General features: G+C 42.8%; 1 protein-coding gene across 1 annotated transcript; it reads right to left on the bottom strand.

The window, feature by feature from the left end:
* Nucleotides 1-1355: 1355 nt before the first annotated feature.
* Nucleotides 1356-7249, bottom strand: LOC116273173 (microsomal glutathione S-transferase 3-like). Its single transcript, XM_031662143.1, has 5 exons — nucleotides 7041-7249; nucleotides 5920-5993; nucleotides 4961-5018; nucleotides 2620-2692; nucleotides 1356-1611 (listed from the first exon to the last, which is right to left on the bottom strand). The coding sequence occupies exons 1-5, from the start codon at nucleotides 7239-7241 to the stop codon at nucleotides 1475-1477; spliced, it is 543 nt and encodes a 180-aa protein (XP_031518003.1). The 5' UTR covers nucleotides 7242-7249; the 3' UTR covers nucleotides 1356-1474.
* Between the last annotated feature and the right edge of the window lie 9387 nt (nucleotides 7250-16636).

Below are 16636 nucleotides of genomic sequence, written 5' to 3'. Positions count from 1 at the left end.
AACCGTGTCTTATTGTAAATTCTCAATTACATCATTTTTTCAAGCCAGGACCAAAAATCCCTACCATTCATCATCACCAGCATTTCATAAAGAACGTTTTAATGTAAAAAATACAAGTAAAAGCTTTATGAAAAACAGTCCTCATTTTCCTTATTTTACTCCACTGGTGAAACTTTCTCATGAACTAACACTGGAGTGTGTGCTGGTCTGGTCCAGCCTCATCAAATGCCCCAAGGGCTCCAGGTGGCCATTTGGCCAAGGCTGACCATCTTCAATGGCTGGCCATGGCATTCCATCCTTAAATGCTTCATCTTTGGAGCTTAAGCAATAAACTGCTACAATGGAAAATGCATGGATTTTAGAGTCAGGACTGGGTTCAAATACTGTCTCTCATCCTCAAAGGCTATTGAGCATTTGAAAAAGCGCTAGTGCAACTGAAGAACTGCTCTTTTATTTACATTTTATCAATTTAAATTTAGGTGGCCACATGTGGCCAATCGGGCAGCGCAGGTCTAGACACTATATTTCCTTTTAAGGTAGTTTATGGCCACATCAGTGTTTTGGAGTAACTATGTTATACTGCCAACTTGGCAGTGTTCTCTAAACCAGCTGAAATCTTCTAAGTCTTCCTCATTTGTACCTAGGCAGTCAGATCTTTATTTCTAAATGTAGAAAGTTACATTCATCTCTGTTAAGTTTCATCTTAGTCTACTGCTTTAGTTTTTAAGCAACAGAAACAATCTTTAATAGAAACTTAATTTGTATTTATTTGAGACAGGGTCTTGCTCTGTCACCCATGCTGGAGTGTAGCAGTGTGATCATAACTCACTATAGCCTTGACATCCTGGGCTCAAGTGATCCTCCCACCTTAGCCTCCCAAGTAGCTGGGACTACAGACATGTGCCATCATACCTGCCTAACTCTTGTATTTTTTTTTTTTTTTTTTTTTTTGTAGAGCTGAGGTTTTGCCATGTTGCCCAGGCTGATCTTGAACTTTTGGGCTCAAGCGTTCCTTTGGCCTCCGCCTCCTTTCAAAGTGCTGGGATTGCAGGAGTAAGCCACTGTCACAGCTGAGATTTTTTTAAAAAGATCTTTACTGTTATCCTAAGTATCTGTAGCAAGTGATAATAGCATATCCTGAGAGCTAAAATATTTTTCTTTAATTTTTCACCACTGTGGCATGACTATACATACATCACTACAATCAGACTTTTTCTCAACCTCACATACTACAGAAACATGTGCTGGAAGGATGAGGAGAGGGTGCACTGCTTGTGGCTCCTCTCTCATCTAGTAGAACTAGCTACTGATTTCAGATACAGACTCAAACGGAAATGAGTAGTAAGAGTCAGGAGTTTTAGGTATGAGGCTGACGCCAGGTAAGTTTTTATTATATTTAGAAAAAAAAAAATGTAACTGGAAATAAAGGTAAGTCATTTAAAATGAATAAGAGTTTTTAAACCCCTAAAATTCTTTAATGGCAGCATTTGGATCCACTGCCCAAGCCACTTTTAACCCAACCAAGATGCTGGAAAGCAGAGCACACGGTTGTGCCCACCAAGCCCAGGAGGGCGATGGACCCCAGGGCTCCTCGACTACGTTTGCTGGGTTCTGAAAAAGAAGAAAGAACAAGTTACCAGGAGTGCTCCAGAATTACGACGCTTTCAACATTCGCAAGTCATTCTGTCATGGCATCTGAGGTTGTACATTAGACAAACTGGCCTTAGGAGGTTAACTAACTCTTTTGCCTGAAGCTGTTGGCAAGTCAGATACCACATGCCAAGTAATGTGCCACAGTAGTATTGCCTGGATCTTAGAAAATTACGGGATAATAATTACAGCAACTTTGCTCCAGGACCTTTGGAAGGAGTTGCCTCTCTTTCAAAGAAATACAGCCAAAAATGGCTTTTCCTCCTCCTTACTCAGATTATAGCAGGTATAGTAATGATGAGGCTCTGGAGTTGAACTGCATGGATTTGATTCCTAGTTTACTAGTTTATGCTTAGTAGCTCTGTGACCTACAGCTTTAATCATGCTGAGTCCCAGTTTCCTAATTTGTAAAATGCAGTATCTATATTACAGAATTGTTGTAAGGTTAAATAACATATGCAAAGTTCTTATAGTGGTTGGCACATAGAAAATGCTCAATAAAAGTAAGTTTTGTTACAAAAGAAAAAAAAAAAGAAAACAGACCTTTTACCTAAATATCAAGTGACTTCCCCTTTTCTCGAATTCCCAAGAAGAAAAATACAGTAGCATAAGATTTTATTTTATTTTTTTGAGACAGGATCTTGCTCTGTCTCCCAGGCTGGAGTATAGTAGTGTAATCATGGCTCACAGCAGCCTGAAACTTCTGGGCTGAAGCAATCATTCCACCTCAGTCTCCCAAATAGCTGGGACTACAGGTGTGCACCACCAGATCCGGCTAATTTTTGTATTTTTTGTAGAGACAGGGTTTCACCACATTGCAGAGGCTGGTACCCAACTCCTGAGCTCAAACAATCTGCCTTCCTTGGCCTCCCAAAGTGCTGGGATTATAGGTGTAAGCCACTGTGCCTGGCCAGCATAGGATTTAAAATTTAAAATTTGTTTCCTTGGCAAATGTCAATATGTACTAACCTCCTGTGTAATAGCCATAAGCATAAAGAACTCGTCCAACAATCCAGGCCAAGCCCAGGCCGGAAGCTATACGCTAAGAAAAAAGGGCTACATTAGTATTTGCATGAAACAAACAAGCAAACCTTTATTAACATCTAGGGTTGATTACACAATATGTTAGCAAAAAGTTAGTAATTTCATGGTTTGGCTAACCACTCCCCACCCAAACTAGGTAGAATTAACTTAGTTTCAGTCAGGAAAATAAAATATCTGTGATTCTTCTATGACTGGCTTGGCTTGTGGACCTCAGAGATGAGTACTGGCCTTCTCCTAGACAGGTGGGATGGAAGGAATCCCCCCTCTTGCCCTGGGCATCTTGGGGAACTTGTGCTAGAGCAAGAGAAGGACATGTGGGCCAGGCGGTCTCAGGGCAAGCCAGAAAAGGGAACTGCCCCAAAGTCAGGACTAGGGGAAATGCCGTTTTCTCAAATGGGCCTCTGAGCATGAGACTGACTGAAGACTCAGCTGCTGTTCTATGTAAAGTCAGTCACTGGCAGGGATGGGTGCAGGTGGTTCTGCAGGCTACACTAGGGGTGTAGCTCCACTAGAAAGAGGGGGAGAGCTTCTTGTATTGTGAACCCCAGAATACATGGTCTTTGAGAGAAAAGTCTCCCTGTTCCCAATGCCCTTGAGCAGAGAGAATAAAAACTTAGATGAAAAATCCATCCCTTTGGCTGCCATGCTGGGGTGACTTCTTTGGTTAAGAAAAGCAAGGAGAGAACACAGAAGAGAGCGTGTGAGAAGGCCACCTTCCCCAGTGTCTTTCCCACTCAGCAGTGCTACTGGTAGGGAAAAGGTTACTGGTTACTGCATCGGGGTCTTTGTTTGTTTGAGTTGACTTTGGGTAACGTTAAATATCAACAGGAGGGTGAAACAAATGAAAACAAACGCCAGTCCCTCAAGTCACGATGTAGCAGCTCTAGCCTCTGCCAGGCCCTTCTTTACTATAATGTTGCCTAATGACTGGCAACCTAGGAACAATTGTTAGGTGCTTGTCCCCAGACTAGCTCTTATTTTTCAGAACGACCCACAAGGAATGGGGTCCAGGGATGTGAGCTAGGAATGGGGATGGAGTGGGGACACCAAATGAGGCCTAATCTAGAGACCTGGGCTATTCAGACCAGCTAGTCTAGTCACTTGCTAGGAATGGGGGTCTTGAGAGGCACCAGAAAGATACCCTTTCCTAAGAGACACAAGAGCAGTAGATGTTTCTTTGAAAAAAAATGCAGGCCTTCAAGGTCATGAGCAGTAGATGTGCCACTCTGGCAGCTTTTTAACAAAAGTACCAGGCATTCAGGTGTGGACCAGATGGTTAGGAAAGGCTTAGCACCAGAAGTCTGAAGGGGCACCACTCTGGTCAGGACTCAATTTCAGGAGATAATCTGGCCTCGGAAAAGGGAGCACTTCTGTCCAAGACAAGACCCAAATGACAATTAATTAGAGGCAGATACATTTGCTTTATTTAGATATGTTTAAGTGCAGACTACATCTCCAGCCCACAGGGCTATCTATACTGCAGAGGCCTGCAAGGCCCTGGTGATCTGCCTCCTCACCCCTCTGCCCTCTGTTGCTGACCCTCTCCTGGCTCCACTGGCTTCTCACTGCTCACCAAACAAACCAGACAGGTGCCTGCCTCGGGCCTTGCTTGTCTTCTGGCTGGAGGTTGGGAGACACATGCAGCACCTGCTCCCTCACCTCCTTTTACACTTGCTTAACTATCATCTCAGCAAAGCCCCCCTCCCTGACCACCCGATTCAAAATTATCCCACTCCATACCCCCTTTTCCACCTTTGCTGCTTTGTTTTCTTCTCTGCACTCACCACCTCCTAACACATGATGTCATTTACTTAGGTTTTGCTTTTTGTCTGCGACCACCCCATCCCCTACAACAAAAAGGCAAGCTCTACGAAACCAGGGGTCTTTGTCTGCTTTGATCACTGCTTTACCCCAGGTGGTGAGTGACAGTTTGCTGTGTGAATGAATTAATACAACAAATGAACTCTTATAGACATGAAACTTAGAACCAGACAGACCTGGGTTCAAATTCTAATCCTTCTACTCTGTAGCTATTTGACCTCGTGAAGTTTAAATAGTATCTGAGAGGCTTTACCTTATCTGTAAAATATGAGGAAAATCCCACCTACTTTAAAGAACTCTGTAAGAAATAATTGAATAAAATCCTTTTAAATATACGGTGCCTAGACACTGAAGATATTCATTGCATGTTTATTTCCTCCTTCTGTCCCCGATAATAGCTCAGTGAACTACATCCAAACAGATGGACACCTCCTGGAAAACTTACCGGGTGGTAAACACCTCCAACAGCTAGAAAAAATAAGAAGGGAGGATACACTTCCAACCTGGAATTGACAGAAAGAAACTTTTAAAAAGTGCCCTTTTTAAGTATGCCTGTGTAGAATTATGAATCTTTTTTTTTTTTTTTTTTTTTTAAAGAAAAGATGAAGTCTCTCTGTCGCCCAGGCTGGAGTGCAGTGGCGCAATCTTGGCTCACTGCAACCTCCGCCTCCCGGGTTCAAGTGATTCTCGTGCCTCAGCTTCCTGAGTAGCCGGGATTACAAGTGCCTGCCACCACGCCTGGCTAAGTTTTGTAGAGATGGGGTTTTGCCATGCTGGCCAAGCTGGTCTCCAACTCCTGACCTCAAGTGATCCACCCACCTCAGCCTCCCAAAGTGCTGGGATTACAGATGTGAGCCCACCTCACCCGGCCAGCACTATGAATCTTTACATCTTCCTTGCCAAGTTAGACGCTTGGGGGCAAAAATAAACACTGACTGCAGGGAGAAGACCTGGTCACTAACATCCACCCTCCTTTGCTCCGCATGGGATTAGAGGTCACTTGGAACATGCTGAGTAAAAGGACCTCACATCTAACCAATGGAAGTGGAAGGTCCTGGTGAGTCACAGTGGGTTTCCTTACAGCATTCAAAACCTCTTTACTCCCTAGGCCTGGGAGAGTCAACATCAGTTTAGATGGGTCATGCTGCAAAACTGTAGCAGGTAATGCAACCATGAAGACATTTTTTGAAAAGAATATCCAGAAATCCCACCATTCCAACCACTCTTCAGTTTGCTTAATAGTCAATGTGTTCACATACATAATTTTTGAAGACTTTTAATGAGGTGCCCATGATTATCACCGTCACTATGACTCAGCAGACACAGCGCACTAAGGGCTGAGGTGTTAGACGGAAAACACCCACTCTGCAGATGTCTTTGGTGCCCGGCAGGGCCGACACTCACGTGTTCTGGTGGGCTCGCTGAATGCAGTTGAAGATGTGCCCATTTTCAGGGTCCGTGCTGTACATGGTAGGATACTGTCACAACAAAGCACATACTGATTAGATGGTCAAGAGTAGCATTCAGTGTTGAAAGTTAAAATCAACCTTAAAAATAGTATATTCCAAAGTATCTTCTTTCACACCCTTGATAGATGACCATTCGATTTCTGCTTATTTACAGTGACAAGGGTCTCAATTCTCAGACACAGATTCAATGTTTCTATTAAATATCCAGGAATAAGAATGTATGTCTGCGCTGTAGCTGCACAAGGGAAAGAGGCAGCTTTGTGCCAAACTCTGCTTTTCATTGACGTTAAGCATCAACGGTGGATTTCAGATGCATTACAAAGATACCGTAGGGAAATAGAGCCTTCCTAAGAGTCACCAAATACCACATCCTTTTAAGATTTCCCTTAATAGAAGAACAGAAATTGAGTGTGTGAGAATCTTAATGGAAGTGTCCATTGGAAGGAAAAAAAAAAAAAAGAAACTAAATATAAAAACTTAAAAGAAGCTCTAGTAAGGGAGTTTAATTATTAAGTTGCTAAACAGAAACAGACATTTAAAATTGCTCACCAGGGACAACCTTAGTAATTATCCCTTGTACATCATCTAAAACTAAAGGAAGTATTTAATAGACCACCTTCCTATGTCTAAGTCCAGGCTAATCTCAACACCACATACCTCTTTTCTACTTGGAAAACAGGAAAATCATCTTACAACATCATTTTTAAAGTGGCACACCATGAAACAATGTTGCTATTTAACCCACTGTAGAAAATACAGTGACTCTTCCTAGCAAATAGCTCCAGCCAAAAGTGTACTATTGGAATCCCAGCATACCTGGTCTTTCTACAGAAGAGACAAAGTCAAACAAGATGGAAACTACTCCCTAGCAGGGCCCCATATTTCTTGCCTCTTTCCCACCACGAAGAAGCAGAATCGCTAATAGATCCAGTCCTGAAACTGCCACTTTTCACAACTAACTCCTTGCCTCTCCCTCCATGGCTGAAAACAAGTTCTTGGCTAAGCCTGTGGCCCCCAGACAAACCTACAAGGGTACCAGCTTGTGTTCCCACTTACCTCCACTTTGTACTTCTTGCGGGCCTTGGAAACATTGATGGCTAGGTGGGCCACCATTATAAAGCTGGCAGCACCAGTTAGAAGCACAAAACCATATTCCTTAGAGAGGACAGCCATCTTGCGTCTGTGGAAGAAAGAACATGTTGGGACAGCCCCCAGCACTGTGGCTATTTCATGGTGTGAAGCCTTAGGGAGCAGCATGCTTTATTAATGGGAAATGCATAAATAGAGACCAAAAAAAGGTGTGAGTCAATCTGATGTTTCTAAGAAGTCATCAGAGACAGTACCATATAAAATAATTTAAAAATTACTCAACTATGCAGTCTATACACAGAAAAGTATACAATCATGTATCTTTTTTTCTCTTTTGTGCCTGGGAGATTCTGATCAACATTATGAGATTTATCTACATCACTGCAGTAGTCATTGCTGTAGAAAAATATAGCCAACAAAAATCACATGATTGAAAAAATATTTAACATGGTAAAATGCTAAAGTGTACATTACATTGGGAGGGGGAGGGAGGGAGTGAGGGGAGCAGAGCTTGGTGGGAAAGAGGGATGGAGAAGGAAAGAGAGGGAGGGGAGAGAGAGAGAGGGAAGGGGAAAGGTGGAGGGGGGAGAGAGAGAGACAGAGAGAAAGCAAGCAAGAAACCAAGCATCCAAAATAGTATATGCATAAGTGATTCCAAGTTTTTTGCCTTCAGGCATGGGGGACACTGTGAGCGCAGGACCCCCGAGGCCTCCTTTCGACCCTGGGGCATGTGCAGGTGCAGCAGCAGACATCTCACACAGGTAGGGGAAGGCCCAGGCTGAGTACTTTGAAAGCAGAGCATGGCTCCTGAGCCTCTGAGGCTTTGGGCAGCTCCTAAGAACTCAGATTGCCCAACAAATCATCACTTCAAAACTAGCCCCATGTAGAGTTCTGATGGCTGCGACTGATTTTGAAATGCATTTTAAAAGGATGATGCAAATCCATACAGCAAAGTATCAGTTGTGGATTCTAGGTGTTAGCTATACGGACAGTCAATGTCCGATTCTTTCAACTTTTCTGTATGTTTGAAATGTTTCATGGTAAAATGTTTGGAGAAAAAGCTAATCCCAGCTCATTTCCCATTGTTCAGCGTTTTCAGCTAAGTTATTCTCCTGCCCCTGGAGGAAAGGAGAGAAAGAAAGAAAGGGACTGGGCAGCAAGAACAGAACTTGGCAGGTGGGAGTGAAAACAATCCCATGGTAAATTGGTGCTGCCCCTCCAACCGCTCTGAGCTCTGACCACCAGATGGAAGAAGGGCCAGAGCATGACGGGGCCCAAAGGAGCGGGGAGCATGTTTCAAGGGATCGCTCGTGGGCTGCCTATGGTGGGCAAGGCCTCCACGAGCCAGCAGCTCCGGTGTGCGTTCTGCCTTCAGCTCTACAATTTCCATCCCTGGTAACTGCCTGGCTTCAATCCCTGCTTTTAACTTAGGAGGGTTACCCTGCTCTGGAATGTATCTAATCGTCCTAACAAACCAACCAATAAGATGGTAAATCCTTATTTTCAAAAGAGGTTAAGTAATGTTTCCAAGGTGTAAAACAGACAGTGACAGACCTGGGACCCCCATTCAGATTCATTTGGTTCCAATATTCCCTTTCAGTATCACTTGAAAATTTAGAGTCAAACTGACACCGTGGTCGGAGCATCTTCCTTAAAACAGAATTTGGGGTAGGCATGCAGCTCAGTTCATTAAAAGTAAGTTTCTCTTAGCTCAGCAAAATAGGCCTAACTTCCTTTTTTTTTTTTTTTTTTTTGAGATAGAGTTTCGCTCTTGTCGCCCAGGCCGGAGTGCAGTGGCATGATCTCAACTCACTGCAAGCGCCATCTCCCGAATTCAAGTGATTCTCCTGCCTCAGCCTCCCGAATAGCTGGGATTACAGACGCGGCCACCACACCCAGCTAATTTTTGTATTTTTAGTAGAGACGGGGTTTCGCCGTGTTGGCCAGGCTATTCTCGAACTCCTGAGCTCAGATGATCCACCCACCTTGGCCTCCCAAAATGCTGGGATTACAGGCGTGAGCCACCGCACCCAGCCTAACAGGCCTAACTTCTAAAAACCCCTCCTTCCCACCATGGTTCACGATAATTCTCATCAGTTTTCCCCTTCTACAGTCTTCACTCTGAGCTGCTCTCTGAGGCAGGCCTGCTGCTCCTCCCAGGGCTGGGGGCACACACTGCAGCGGGCTGGCTCCACAGGTCAGCAGATCCTGGCCTGTCTGGGCAGCTGCACAGAGCAAGGAGTCTCTGGCTTCCCTCCAAGCTTCCTTGTCCACATTCTCTTCCCAAGTGTAGAAAGTCAGCATGAGGAGGGAGCCACAGTAGTTAGTAAAAGAAATACAGAGTGTGAATTCCGAACACCTCTTTGAAAATAAATAAAAATGACTGAACCTCCAGCCTACCCTTAAATTGAACACATTTGGGGCAAACAGGTCATTTAAAATAAAGCTGCCACCTGGGCACGGTGGATCACACCTGTAATCCCAACAATTTGGGAGGCCAAGGTGGAAGGAACACTTGAGGCCAGGAGTTTGAGACCAGCCTGGGCCACACAGGGAGACTCTCATGTCTACTCAGGAGGCTGAGGTGGGAGGATCGCCCGAGCCCAGGAGGCTGAGGTTAGCTATGATTGCATCACTGCATTGAAGCATGGGGCAATAGAGCAAGACCCTGCCTTAAAAGAAAAGGTGCCTCTGTCAGAAGCAATAAAATTTAAGGACAATAAAATTAAGCATATTTGCTTTAGGTCAAAGTTTGCAAATCAACAGAGTCAACTTTCAGACTCTAATCTTTGGACAGGATGCTGGGCTCCCTGGCTACGTGCAGGGCTACCTTGTGTCAGTCCAGCACTTTTCAGCTCACTTTTACTCTTCACAAAAATCCTGTTTGCTCCACTTTATAGAAAAGGAAATAGAGGCTCATTAAATGAGGGCAGAGCTAAGACCAGAGCAGGTTTTAGAATTCTCCCCCAAAACACTCCAGCTAGCCCAGGCAACACATTCAAATTTGGTGGCTTAGTCACTGACTTCTATTTTTCTTAATTTTAAGAGGTTAAGGTAGGTAAGTGGCAAGATAGAGAAGTGTCTCTTGCATAGATGTCTCTGTCACAGCAAAGCAACTGCTCTACAATCTACAGTTAGAATCTACAATTAGAAATCAATATTTACTACTGAGCCCCTCTTTTAAAGTATAAATGCAATCTGTGAGGTTAAACCTGATGGGCCTTTGCACCCTAGTGAAAGTTACTCTCCTCAGACCTTGTTAAGGTATGTATGGCGTATGAATCTGGATGAGGACAAGCAGAGCCGGGAACAATGAGGACCTTGGAAAGGCAATGAATTCACAGTAAGGGTACCCAGCTACAGCAATGGTTTGCAGAGGATGCATACTCAGTCACAGGGACAGTGTAAGTGCCTGGGGCAGCAGCGTGCCTGTTCTCCCTGAGGGTCCCCCCGCACGAGCCACAGACACATCTGCATAGGTGCAGGAGCAATGCCTGCAAAGCTGCCTGCGTGAAGGGCAGCAGCGGCCCTCCCTGACACTGCCTTGCACTCCTACCAAGTGAGGTGTCCTGCTTTATACGCCATAACAACCTTCACTTAAAACAGAGCAGGACCATGTTTGTCTGCATCTTCCATGCCAAGCACAGTGTGCACGCTCATAGATACTTACGGAATAAATGATTTGAGCTGCAACTCCAGGTGTCTTTCAGAATGACCACCACCACACGCCCCCTCCCCTGAACACACACCTGAGATCATCTCTATCATCTGGCACAGTGTCTGGTATAAAGTACGCACCTAACCAATTTAAGTTTCCGTGTCTTCCCTCAAAAGTATCTGCTGAAACCACGGAAGAAACTGAATGTATTTAGGAAAGACTGGCTTATGACTAATCCAGAAAGAGAAATCTTAAGAAAGAGGAATTCAGAACACAGAGAAAACTCTGTCATAGTTGCTGAAAAATGGTTAAATCTTCTCTTTCAAGGAAAGAATCAGCTGAATTAAATCAACATTCAAAAAAACTATCATTTGCTAAATCATTATTTTCTGAAGATACCAAGGCGAAGAGGCAGATATTCCCATTTCTTAGAGAGTAGCTTTTGTGTGTGTGGGTGTGCACCAGGAAGGGGATGCAGCTCAGTTCACAGTGGCCACACCCTAGGCAGCCGCAGCCACACCCTGGGTTGTGCCAGCCCCAGAGGTAGCAGATTGCTTCCAGGGACAGGGTGGAAGAACTGATAGCTGGCACCCCACTAATCTCTGGCACAAGCACTCATTTGAACTGCACACCACATTTTGCTGATTATATATCTGCTTTGCGTCACCAGAAACCCTTTTATGGACCTAACAAGATAAGGTTCTTGAGAGTGGGAACTTTGCCCTTGGCTTTCTCTTCTACATAGGGCTACAGACACAGTCCAACAGTCCTTTCTGAGTTGAACTTTAATACCGGTGTAGATGACTTTGCAATTCACTTGGTTATATCGTAGCATTTGTTAATCATTATGCAGTTTCCTGGATTAGTCATAAACCAGCAGTATAAATTAGTATTTATGAACTGAAACCTTCTACCACACACAGCCATGGGTTTCAGTGATGGACTGCATATTTAACAATGGCCCCACAAGACTGTAATGGAGCTAAAAAATTCCTGTTGCTTAGTGACATCATAGCCACTGTGCCATTGTAACATCATAGTACACTGCATCATTCACATGTTTGTGGTGATGCTGGTGTAAACAAACCTACTGCGCTGCCAGTCATATAAAAGTATAGCATGTATAATTATAAGTACAGCACTTAATACTTGATAATGATCATAAATAACAGTTACTGGTTTATGTAGTTACTATACTATGCTTTTCAGCATTATCATCTATTCCTTCTACTTATTAAAAAAAAATGTTAACTGTCAAACAGGTGCAGGCAGGTCCTCCCTGAGGCATTCCAGAAGGCCTTGTGACCATAGGAGAGGACAGCTCCACACATGGCAGGTATGTCCATGTGACCTTCCACTGGGCAAGATGTGGAGGCAGAAGATGGATACTGATGATCCTGACCCTGTATAGGCCTAGGCTAATGTGTGTGTTTGTGTCTTAATTTTTAACAAAAAAGCTTAAAAAGTAACTATGAAATAAAAAGTTTTAAAAATAGAAAAAATTTCACTTCCAATTAGAAACCTACAGACAGAGGCCATCAGCTCAAAGTCAGTACAGGCGTTCTGAACTGAATGGTGTTGCTTCTTTAAAAATAAAAAAAGTATTTAAAACATAGAAAAAAAATCTTATAGAATAAGGATATGAAGAAACAATTTTTGGCCAGGCATGGTGGCTCATGCCTGTAATCCTAGCACTTTGGGAGGCCAGGGCGGGCAGATCACTTGAGGTCAGGAGTTCAAAACCAGCCTGGCCAACATGGTGAAACCCCGTCTCTACCAAAAATATAAAAAAATTAGCCAGGCAAGGTGGTGAGCGCCTGTAATCCCAGCTAGTTGGGAGGCTGAGGCAGGAGAATTGCTTGAATCCGGGAGGTGGAGGTTGCAGTGAGCCGAGACTGCACCACTGCACTCCAGCCAGGGAGACCCAGCGAGACTCTTGTCTCAAGAAAAAAACATAACAAAACAAAAAACAAAGAAACAATTTTTATGCAGTTACAATGTGTTTGTGTTTTAAGCTAAGTGTTGTCACAAAAGATTCAAAAGTTTAAAAATTATAGTAAAAAAGCTTCAGTAAGCTAAGGTTAACTTATGGAAGAAAAAAATATTAAAAAATGAAGGTAGTGTAGCCTAAGTATACAGTGTACGCAAGGTCTGCCGTAGTGTACAGAAGTGCCCTAGGCCTTCACACTCACCACTCACTCACTGACTCATCCAGAGCCACTTCCAGTCTTGCAGGCTCCATTCATGGTAAGTGCCTTCTACAGGTGTACCATTTTTTGTCTTTTATACCATATTGTTACTGGATCTTTTCGAAGTTTTTAGATATGTTTAGACAGACAAATCCATACCACTATGTTACAATCGCCTATGGTATTCAGTATAGTAACATTACAGGTTTGCAGCCTAGGAGCAATAGGCCATACTATATAGCCTGGGTGTGTAGTAGGTTATACTGTCTAGGTCTGTGTGAATACACTGTATGACATTCCCACAATGACAAAATCATCTTTCTCAGAACATATCTCCATCATGAGTGAACACATAACTGTAGTTAAAAGTACCTAGCTTTCCTCTTCTACACTGTTGGGGGAAGCATAAGATAGAACCATCTAGAGGATAGCCTGGCAATAGGTAATTTTTTTTTTTATTTTTTAAGACAGGGTCTGTGTTGCCAAGGCTGGAGTGTGGTGGTGCTATCATAGCTCACTGCAGCCTTGATCTTCTGGGCTCAGGTGATCCTCCCAACTCAGCCTCCCAAGTAGCTGGAGCTACAGGCACACATTGACATGCCCAGCTAATTTCCATATTTTTAAATTTTATTTTATTTTATTTTATTTTTATTTATTTATTTTGAGACAGTCTCGCTGTGTCGCCCAGGTTGAAGTGCAGTGGCGCAATCTCAGCTAACTGCAATCTCTGCCTCCCAGATTCAATCAGTTCTCATGCCTCATCCTCCCAAATAGTTGGGATCACAGGCACCTGCCACCACACCTGGCTAATTTTTTTATTTTTTAGTGGAGACGAAGGTTTTGCCATGTTGGCCAGGCTGGTCTCAAACTCCTGGCCTCAAGTGATACAGCTGCCTCAGCCTCTCAAAGTGCTGGGATTACAGATGTGAGCCATCAGGCCCAGCCTATATATATTTTTTCTTTTCTTTTTTTTTTTTTTTTAAGAGATAGGATCTTCCTATGTTGCTTAGGCTGGTCTCGAACTCCTGGGCTCAAGTGATCCTCCCATCTCAGCCTCCCAGAATGCTGGGAATACAGGCATGAGCCACAGCACTTGGCCAGTAATATTCTTTTTAATATTCATATTATTTGGCCCATTAATCCTACTAGAAATCTATCCTGAGGTAACAATCAGAAATGCAAACAAATTTGGCTCAAAGATACTTACTTCAGCAATATTTATGATGGCAAAACTAGAAATACTACATATGTCCAATAATAGAGGGCCAGGTAAATAAATAATATACCTGTTAAATAGAACATTATACAACTGTTAAAAGCAGTGTGTACAAATATTAAAGAGGTTAAAACAGGCTCAATATACAGCAGGTTAAGTGGGGAAAAAAGAAAATAAAAGTCTATGTAGAATAATCTTGGTTTTCTTAATAATGGAAAAAAATTAAGAAAGTTTAAAAATCATAAGCATAGTTATTTCTAGATGGCTAGATTATAGATTTTCTTTGTAACTTTCTATAATTTTCAAAATGAGCAAATACATATTTTAAAAAATTATATAAAGAGTGGCTTGACAATAATTATTCATTGAGAAGACAGAGGAACAGGCAGTATGGAATGATGGAACCGAAAGATCAGACCTGACTTCTGGCTTGAGTTCCGCCACTTATCTGCTAAGTGCAGTTCACGAGACAGCTTTGCAGCTGAATACAGTTTTGGAATCAAATTGTCTGCATTCAGAACCTGGTTCTCATATTTCCTAGCTAAGTGTCCTTGGGAATATTACTCAACACCTTTCAGCAGCCTCAGTTTCCTCACTTGTTAAATGGAGATAATAATATAACCTTGAAAGGTTGGTGAGAGGATTAGATGGACATACTGTCTATAAACATTCATCATGATGCCTGACATATAGGAAGGACTCAGTAAATGTTATATATTATGTTACGTTACATATGTTAATGTTTGGTTAACTGTCCTTGACCTGTTCAATGGAGATGTTTGGCTAAATGATAATGAATATACATTTTATAATTTATAACTGCCATTTTAAAATAGCAAAGCTTAGAACCACATATATCCTCCTCCTTTTCTGAACTCTCAGCAGCCAGCCATGTCAAAATATACACTATTATGTGAAAGGCAGAAATAGGCAGAAGGAAGCAGGATTTTAGCACTGACTATGGACATCCAGAAACTGCAGTCATTCAAACCCTTGCTGCAGCCAGACACTCAGCTCAGCACTGCATGAGGGTGACTATGCATTCATTTACTTATTCGGGGTTACTGAGTGCCCACTATGCGCCACTCACTGGGCTAGTGCTGGAGACGAACAGGGAACAGCCAGAGGTTGGTTCTTTATGACACTCATTTTCTAGCAGGGGACACAGGCAAATAAGTAAACAAGTACCCAATTCCAGATTTTTCCCTACCTAGCAATGATCACCAACTAGGTATAACACAATAAACAAAAACAAAATAAATGGGTAGGGAAAGACAGAAATGGGATGAAAGAGTTTCTATTCTTACTTTCCTTATTAGCAATTACAGAGGTAGCCACTCCTAGTTAACTGTTTGTTGGCAGTCTTAAGTCAAAATAGATAAGTCAAGAGAACATTAAAGGTTTAAAAGGAATTTGAATTATCTATTTTTTTAATTAGAAAGTTTTTGTCACTTATTTAAGAGTAGAGATCCTAAATGTTTTTACTCCTAGTGGACTTCAATACTGTTTTATGATTCATCTTTTCCTTGGGAAATCTGCAAGACTAGAGATAGGAGGAATTGAGGAGTCAGACAGACCTGTACTCATACATCGCCTCTGCAAGCTTTAGGATGTATCTAATTCCTCTACAAAACAGGGAAAATACTACCCACTTATATCACAGTGTGGTTTGCAGAATTAAATTAGATAAACTAGATATGTACCTGGTATAAACAATAAATGTTGGTCCAAATATGAAGAAATAAATACTGGTAAGTGTACATGTCTGTCCACTTGTATGTAACAGTTCCTGAATGAGGAGATACTGGTTTTTCTACAAATCAGTTGTATGCTCTTACACATTTGTTCTGATTTTGTTTAAAATAATTCAAATTTGGCAAAAGGCTGGTCTAATCAGATTGCAAAACAGAGTTTCCTACCATAGACAGCATAATGAATCAAAGAACACTTAATTCATTTGTTCAACCAGAACATCATGCACTTGCTATCTATGCCAGGAACTGCTGAGGGGTGGGGATGCAGCAGTGAACAAGCAAGGGTCCTGCCCTCAAGGCCCTGACCTTCGAATGATGACAGGAGACTGACAACAAACATGCAAACAAAAGACAGCTTCAGAGAGTAGGAATTCTTTTTTTTTTGAGACGGAGTCTCGCTCTGTCGCCCAGGCTGGAGTGCAGTGGCGTGATCTTGGCTCACTGCAACCTCTGCCCCTCCAGGTTTAAGCAATTCTCTGCCTCAGCCTCCGGAGTAGCTGGGATTACAGGTGTGTGCCACCATGCCCGGCTAATTTTTTTGTATTTTTAGTAGAGACGGGGTTTCACCATCTTGGCCAGGCTGGTCTTGAACTCCTGACCTCGTGATCCACCCGCCTCAGCCTCCCAAAGTGCTGGGATTACAGGCATGAACCACCGCGCCTGGCCAGGAATTCTTTTTTTGTTTTGAGACAAAGTATTGCTCTTTTGCCCAGGCTGGAGTGAAGTGGCATGATCTTGGCTCACTG

The sequence above is a fragment of the Papio anubis genome, unplaced genomic scaffold (genome assembly GCF_008728515.1).
Source record: "Papio anubis isolate 15944 unplaced genomic scaffold, Panubis1.0 scaffold430, whole genome shotgun sequence".
Taxonomy (NCBI): domain Eukaryota; kingdom Metazoa; phylum Chordata; class Mammalia; order Primates; family Cercopithecidae; genus Papio; species Papio anubis.
Note: the sequence above shows the minus strand (reverse complement) of the source record. Positions and strands in the feature narration are given on the sequence as shown.

Coding starts and splice junctions, on each gene's coding strand:
- LOC116273173 (XM_031662143.1), bottom strand. CDS start 7,241: ATGCTGCTCCCTAAGGCTTCACACCATGAAATAGCCACAGTGCTGGGG. Junction 5,994..7,040: donor GCAAGAAGTACAAAGTGGAG/GTAAGTGGGAAC, acceptor TTGTTGTGACAG/TATCCTACCATGTACAGCAC. Junction 5,019..5,919: donor CAGCGAGCCCACCAGAACAC/GTGAGTGTCGGC, acceptor TGTCAATTCCAG/GTTGGAAGTGTATCCTCCCT.